This window comes from Scleropages formosus, chromosome 23, assembly GCF_900964775.1.
Source record: "Scleropages formosus chromosome 23, fSclFor1.1, whole genome shotgun sequence".
Lineage (NCBI taxonomy): Eukaryota > Metazoa > Chordata > Actinopteri > Osteoglossiformes > Osteoglossidae > Scleropages > Scleropages formosus.
The window spans coordinates 16,810,834-16,818,827 of NC_041828.1; the positions used below are offsets into that span (position 1 = coordinate 16,810,834).

General features: G+C 48.5%; 1 protein-coding gene across 3 annotated transcripts in view; it reads left to right on the top strand.

Annotated features, from left to right (window-relative positions):
• Window positions 1-7,994, top strand: part of grhl2b (grainyhead-like transcription factor 2b) — a 16,059-nt gene extending 8,065 nt beyond the window's left edge. For 2 of the 3 annotated variants that reach the window (XM_029248286.1, XM_018727222.2), the window contains exons 9-17: window positions 557-651; window positions 3,794-3,952; window positions 4,383-4,440; window positions 4,885-5,024; window positions 5,525-5,562; window positions 6,268-6,359; window positions 6,560-6,645; window positions 6,842-6,906; window positions 7,011-7,994. In XM_029248286.1, the coding sequence (XP_029104119.1) occupies window positions 557-651; window positions 3,794-3,952; window positions 4,383-4,440; window positions 4,885-5,024; window positions 5,525-5,562; window positions 6,268-6,359; window positions 6,560-6,645; window positions 6,842-6,906; window positions 7,011-7,125 (848 nt within the window). In that variant the 3' untranslated portion in view covers window positions 7,126-7,994. The remainder of the gene's footprint in view (window positions 1-556; window positions 652-3,793; window positions 3,953-4,382; window positions 4,441-4,884; window positions 5,025-5,524; window positions 5,563-6,267; window positions 6,360-6,559; window positions 6,646-6,841; window positions 6,907-7,010) is intronic. The other variant, XM_029248287.1, reaches the window with a different exon arrangement.

Here is a 7,994-nt window from a genome sequence, read left to right on the forward strand (position 1 = left end):
GGTATGTTACTATAGTAAAGCCACTGCTAGAATCCTTGTTGTAGCAGCTACAATGTTACATTTTTACTTTAATAAGCAAATGAAGTATGTTGTTTCTGGGGCTCGTTGGGTAACTCATACACAACAGTCTGCTTTTTGAGGAGTAAGATGGTTAAAAAACCTCTGCCTTAATTGGTTGTTGTTTCATCAGGCGAATGAAAACGATGGCACTCGCTCACTATCGGTAACTGCTAGTCCAGCTCAGAGTCCCGGTGGGCTGGAGCCTATCCTGGAAGCGTAGGGTGCTGAGTGAGTGAAGGGTGCAACCTGGATGGGATGCCAGACCATCACAAGCGAATGACAGTTGAAGAAAATGCTAGATAATAATTTCAAAGCACAAAAGTGTCCCCAGAATTTCCAGCACTGTCTTGGACCTTTCCGGTAATTGCAGGGAGGCGAGTCGATGCCTCCAGGTGCTGATGAATGTAGTGGAGCACCGCTACTCCGCTGGCAGGGCGGCCCCACGAGGTCAAACTGACTATGTCTCTCTGATATCCCGTCTCCCTCCCCCCCACAGCCGACTACAAAGAGAGCTTTAACACTATTGGCAACATCGAGGAGATCGCCTACAACGCCGTTTCCTTCACCTGGGACGTGAACGAAGAAGCAAAGGTAAAAGGGACCAAGCTGCTGGTTATATCTCCTCCTCCCTCCACTGCTCATCTCTGGAGCTGTTTGCTGCACTTTTTGCCCAAGCGACAGGTTCCCAATCCACCCGAGTTTCTGGTGACACTCTGCTGTTGTGTGTGTGTGTGTGTGTGTGTGTGTGTGTGTGAGAGAGAAATGGGGAATATCCTTTTATGTTTTATTTAAAGTGTCTTTGTTTTATTAATTTCACAAAATAATAATAATAACAACAACAATAGTCGGGGCACTGCGGCACAGCAGGTAGCACTGGTGCCTCACGCTCCTGGGCTGTGTGTTCAGATGTGGGTTCAAACGTGGTTCAGTCTCTGGAGTTTGTGTGGGTTTCTGCCCACAATCCAAACATGTGCTTTACGCAAATTGGTGACTCTAAATTTCCTGGTTGTGTGTGTGTGTGTGTGTGTGTGTGTGTGTGTGTGTGTGTGTGTGTGTGTGTGTGTGTGTGCGTGCGTGCGTGCGTGCATGTGCATGCCACAGCACAGACGTGTTAGCATTTAATCGCCCCTTTGGTGCCTTGAAGACAGAGCGCAGCTGCTTTATGGACAGCGAGGGGACCCTGATATCCTTCCCCCTCCTGTTAACCCTTTCACATCCAGTGTGCCTTTCAAGCGAGGAGCGGCACGTCGGAGCCCCATTTGAGCTGCTCTGGTCCTGCAGCCAGGGTTCTGCTCCAGCTCCGGTGTAGAATGTCTCTTGTTTGTCTCCATTGTTTGACGGGGTGGGGGACTGCATGGGCAGACCTCAGGGAAACTGCATTTCATATCTCTGGGTAAATATTTGCTGTCGGGATGGGCTTCATTACAGGTGGCCGCTCTCAATGGACTAGGCAGAGGCCCCCTGGGCTTTTGTGACTCCTGGTGCCAAACCTCTGCTGCGACCAGCTGTACTTAACCAGCTCGTGCTTCTTAAAACCGACGTTATGAGTGGTATGCTAGTGGTATTGGAATCCAACCGCTTCAGATCAAATATATTTACGATGGTGTGCGAGAGAGAGTTTATTGTCTATGGGGAAAACTTGGTAAATGGCCCAGATTTCAGCACAATCTGATCTGATGCCATTAACCCACCTTTAAGGAACGAACAGTGCTGCAGTGCATACATGTGGACTCATTTAGATATTTACATGTGAATAAAGGGCCCCGATAGCATCTCCTCCGTTTGAAGTTCCTGTGATAGCCATCTGAGACAAGGGCACGAAGGCCTGAGGCGATCCAGGACACAGGCTGCAGTGCTGCCTGCACAGTCACGACTCGCGGAGCCGGAATGGCGGCGGCCGTTACTCAGTTTCACAGAGCGCCATTGATCTGCGGAGTGGAAATGGTGACCACGGTAAGGGTGGGGTGTGTTCCAGCTTTAAGATCAGAGCGTTTAACGAGGACCTTAATCGGCGGTCTTGTGTCTCACTAGCAGTAAAAGCCGTCCTTGAAATGAAGCAAGATTGCCCTTGTCTCAGGTGTGTCACGCCTTTAAGTGGGGACTTTCTTCTTGTAGAGCCTAACGAATGTTTTTAATGGGACCGTGACATGCGCTCACCTCCCCGGGAACAGCGGTTGTCTTTCTGCGGCAAACGCTGCGCAGACATCGTCAATGTGCAGCGTTCGCAATCCGGACGGAATCCCAACTTGTGACTTTATGATCATGTACGTGGTACAGGCCACTTGGAACGCGGTACGGTCACCAGTACTGACAGCTGGAAGCTCTGCGCGTTGTTTGCCGATCAGGGTGAGAGCAAACAAGATCTTCAGATGGGATTCTGAAGGAAAGGAGGCCTTTTGTGAGCCGTTGAAACCCACGTCAGGAGCGCCGCGCTGTTCGCGAGGTTTTCTCGTTAACGTGGCTTGTTTACATGGAAAGAGTCTTGGGCGAGTCAGTAGAGTGGCGCGGGTTCGAGAAGTGCACGAGTTAATTGTCCGTTCACTCTGCTGCCATGTGCCGTGTTACCTAAAGGGCACCGGCGCCCTTATCGAGCATCATAGCCACACGTCCACATGTCCGCATGCACTCAAACATACGCACCCTGCAGCCACGAACACTGTGGCTTTACCTCGGTTACCTGTTTTACTATGGTGGGGGAAACAGTAGCTGTGGGTGAAAGTTCTGGCAGGACTTTGCAGCCTATTAAACGTGAGAAGAGCATTACTGTTTTGATGCGATGGACAAGGGGAATGCACCAGGCTGCCGGCTTAGCGCAGTCCATCGCACTTCTGCATTTACCTGTGGCGCTCAGACAGACACTACAGGCCCAAAAGAACGTATTCATGGGGCAGCTGATAGAGCTGTTGCCTTTAGACCCAAAGGTTGCAGGTTCAAGTCCCCCTCCAGCTGTACATTTACATTTATCTGACGCTTTCCTCCAAAGCGACTTAGTGTTAAAGTTACAGTTATTTACCCATTTATACAACTGGGTAATTTTACTGGAGCAGTTTAGGGTAAAGTACCTTGCTCAAGGGTACTACAGCTGGAGGTGAGGCTGAAACCTGCAGCCTTTGGATCCAAAGGTAGTAGCTCTAACCACTACGCTACCGGCTGTCCTATAATCATCTGTAATCAACTGTTGTACACTTGAGCAAAGTACTTACCTTAAATTACCCCACTAAAATTACCCAGATGTAAAAATGGGTAAATATCTATTAACTTAATATTGTAAGTTTCTTTGGAGAAAAGTGTCGGCTGAATAAACGTCATTCCTTCATTTAGTACTTTTTCTCCAAAGACACTTATTTGTACAGCTGGGTAACTGGAATGAAATGTAATATGTGCTCACCTCAGATGTGAAGGAAGGTTTATCAGTCCAGCGGGTGCTGAATCCTCAAAGGTTCACATGCACGTCTGCACCGTAAGAAACGAATACAGTCACGGCTGCGAGTGCCGTCCTACACGTACCTTTCTCTAGCGTACTGCAGCAGTAGGTGGGATTCGAAGCTGCAACCTTCGCCTCCAGAAGTGGCGGCTCTTAGCGCTACGCCACCTGCGGTGGTGAAAAGAGCGGACCTGGATTAAGGATTTAAAAGTGTGACGTTCACAGGGCTCTCTCTGTCTCCGTATCATTCTGCTCTCTTACCTGTACGTCTCCGTTATGAGCTGATGTTACTTTTTTCTTCCTTGGCAGATCTTCATCACGGTGAACTGCCTGAGCACGGACTTCTCCTCCCAGAAGGGTGTCAAGGGGCTGCCGCTCATGATCCAGATCGACACGTACAGTTACAATAACCACAGCAACAAGCCCCTCCACCGTGCCTTCTGCCAGATCAAGGTCTTCTGCGACAAGGTAGGACCGGAGTGGGGGGGATCCCGGTCCTGTCGCCCCCGGCTCCCCTGCTGAAGGTCCTCCTTCAGTTACGAGAGACTGACTCACATACTCTGTGCTCTGAAGAGGCTGATGTGCCCAGTTTCAGGGATTTGTTCCTAGGCTGAATGAATGGAAGGGATCGCGCCCCCTAGTGGTTGAGTCGGGAAAGATCAGGTGTGACGGACTACGTGTCCCGTAGAAAAATTATACACTGGATCTGTTTCGCACAGCTTTGCATTTTCCAGAGAAAGGACTTTACGGAAGTTGGCCAGCGATGGTGTGGTGGTCGGATGGTAGATTTTCGGGCCAGGCAATTTGACTCGGGTTTAAGGCTGGCGCTGCCCACGCTTGAGAGTGCTCATGTTGGTGGGAATCGTTTTGATCACCGTCTGTCTGTGTCGTGTCCAAGGGAGCTGAGCGGAAGATCCGGGACGAGGAGCGGAAGCAGAACCGGAAGAAGGCGAAAGGTCAGGTGTACGGGGCTGCTGCTGGCACGTGTGATTTTGATGATTTTGATGGCACAAATGATTTTTAGTCTGTTTCCTGGGCTGTCTGCTTTTCAACAGCAGAGACCACACACCATCCATGCAGACACACTTCCACCAGCACAAACTTCATTCATTGCCAGCAGACATACTGTAGTTCCCACAGTGGCAGCAAAACGAATACACACGCACACCCTTCACACCCCCCTCCACAAAGACTTTGTCATATTGTTCACCATGAGATGATCCATTGAGGAGGGTACAGTACGTGTGATGACATGCAAATCACTATGAGCGTGATTACGACAGATACCTGAAGGTTTACCTGTCTGCTGATCCGGCCAACTCGCTACTCCGATGGTGTGACAGACGCCAATTCCGAATGCGCCGGAGTTCCGCACTGACGCTGTGCGCTTCTGTCTCCAGGGAAGGATGGGGACCCGGGGCTCCTCCCGCCGCCCAGGAAGGCTGAGAGCACCCATTTCAAGAGCATGTCAGACCTCGAGTCGCAGCCTGTCCTCTTCATCCCAGACGTCCACTTTGGAAACCTGCAGAGAGCAGGGCAGGTGAAGTGACACTGTCATTTAACAAAATGAAGGACTGTCCTGTAGATCTGTGGTACCCTGGGAGTGGCCTGCCACCAGCAGAACACACACTAGTGGCTCTCCTTTCTGTTCCAAGTGTGGTGCACTCCCAGTGCCAGCTTATCCACCTCTGGAGTGTTCAGCTTGGCCTTCCACGCAGCCCTTACCCCTTAGATGATGATGCCGCACGTCGCTTGGCTGACGGAGACTGGCTGAGATGCTGAGTCACAGTGCGTCATGAGCGGTGGAGAACAAGAACAATTGTTTCCTGCCCACAGTGTCCCAACAAAGGACTTTCATGCCTGTTTAATACCCTGCATTAATTCTGAGCAGCACTAAAAAGGTCCAAGTGACACTCGGTGGCCTTTGTGAAAAGCAAACTCCTCACCCCCCCAAGGACAAATGGCCCCCTCCCTCGTTCTGGAAGGAGCTCTGTACACTTCGCAGATTAAACACGAGGACTCTCTTTTTTCTCTCTGCAGATCTATGCCATCAACACAGAGGAGATTGAGTCAGAGGGGTGAGTTTCTCCATTTGCCTGGAAACCACATGGGCAGCTTACTTTCAATACATCAAAAAAAAAAGAAAAGAAAATCTGTCTACCACCTCAATGAAAACTTAATAATTTTAAAATTAAAAATTTAAATTATTTTAAAGATTAAAATTAAATCTTTAGGTCTTTTATGTATGATAGCAAGTAATTTTTCATACCACATTTTCACTGTGGTCTGTTGCAATGAAGTGGGATAAGTGGATATGTGTGTATGAGGCTCGTGTGTGTTGATCAGGTTCATTTTGCGTGTCAAGCTGAGCTGCCTGCTTGCACGTTTATGTGTGCGTGCGTGCGTGCGTGCGTGCGTTGTGTATTCTGTCTCCCCTGTGTGCCATATATGGTTTATCTTCCAGATGTATGGTTGAAATTATTACTTTAGTGATACCAGAGTTCTGTTTGGATGTGTTGCATTATAAGTTGTTTATAGAATAAAAGCAAAAAAACCAGTTGATAAATTCCAATGGTGATCAATAACAACTACTCTGAATAAAACACTCTGCCTAGATTGAGAAGGTAACTATTACGCAACTCTTACTGTTAGATTAAAAATAAATAAAATCCCTTATATTTTACAAGCAAAAGATGTGGGATAAGGGAAGATTCTCCTCTTTGGTTGATGTTGTGAAGTTGTGTTGCGGTTGCGGCTACCGCTTGACCTGGCGTCTGTTTCAGAAGTCTGGTGGTAAAGAGTATATTCCGGCCATCCAAGGATGACCTCTGCCCACCGGCCCCTAAGATGATCAAAGAGGAGACGCAGAAGAGAGGTGTGTAACAGCATTCACAACTGTTTTTTCCGCTCTAAAATACCTCTTTAAAAAAAAAATAGAGCTGCACAGTTGAGTCTAAGAACAAATCAGTGCAGTACAGCGAATTACTCGGGGTAACGGGGACTGTGCAGCTGTGAGGAGGCAGGTGGGTCAGTACAGGTGGATCTTCTAACGTGCACCTTCTGGCCCCTCTACAGTTCTCCTGTACGTGAGGAAGGAGGCAGATGAGGTGTTTGATGCTTTAATGCTCAAATCGCCCACATTAAGAGGCCTCATGGATGCTGTAAGTGCCACTCGCTGTGAGGCCACACAAATAGGGCTTCTAGTCTTCTTGGAGTAAGACTAATAAATGATTTCATAAACAATTGTATGTTTTTTGTGTTTTGGTTGTGCAGTGACACATTCTTGAGGGTGAATTTCTAGGACAGCTGGATTTTGTCACCTTGTACCCAGAGTTTCCATTGTTTGCTTTTTCACAGATATCAGAAAAATATGGACTTCCTATAGAGAGGATGGCTAAAATCTACAAGAAAAGCAAAAAAGGGTGAGTGAATTGAAATAAAAATGTTGATCCTTGTAGTGCCAGTGCCCTTTATGTTACACCTTGATTTCTGTATTGAATAACATCCGGTTGGAACCGTCTTTCAGAATTCTGGTCAACATGGACGACAACATCATTGAGCATTATTCCAACGAGGACACGTTCATCTTGAGCATTGAAAACCTGGCCGACAGCTACAAAGTCACACTGATGGAAATTTGACTGGCTTTTCGAAGGACTGCAGGTCACCTGGGAACCACATCTGGGCTGGAAGGGATTCGATCGACCACAGCTCGACCGGAAGTGGGGAGTCAACGGCACACAGGCAGATCTTCCTCATGGTTGAGCAAAGACAATGAAGCCGCTCTGTAAATACACTCTTATCCAATGCCATGTTACTGAGCTGCTCTGCAGATGTGATGAGATGACTTATTTATGTGTTACCTTGGATCTCCCTGGGACTCGGCTGAGGGAGCGGAGGGCAGCTACTATTCACATCAGCATCTTGGAGAAACGGGAATGTTCTGGATGAAGGGATATGACCCCTCCAAGGATATGGTGTCACCCATTATAGACCCATTCACTTAAGGACTCCCAGGACTCGGAGCAAGTCTGAGACATGGAGAACAACAAGTCAAAGAGATGTTCTCCAGCAATTTCAACAACCACTGCAGAGAAGGCAGCAGGACTTGCAGAACAAGGCATATCGACAGGGGACGTCAGTAAGGCAGCTCAGCACTTTGGAGCACAGACTCGCTGGCGCACCCTGCGGATTGGTGTGGCCCTGGCTGGCAATGGAAGGAGTCCAGGATGCTCGCTGTGACACTTGACCGGGGACTGGAAAAACTCCTATAAATCTGGATTCAGTGTCCTATGGAGATCATCAGTGGAACGATGACCTGGTCCTCTAAGGGGCTGTGACTCGCATGAGTCTGGACCCAGTGACCAGCTGGCCTTATGCTCTCCTGCTTACAGTAAACACAGTGATTACTGCAGAGGGGATCAGGCTGAAATAGTCTGGTCAAGGGTGGCAAGTGGCATAGTGGTTACAACTACTGCCTTTGTGCTCAGAGGTTGCAGGTCCAATTCCC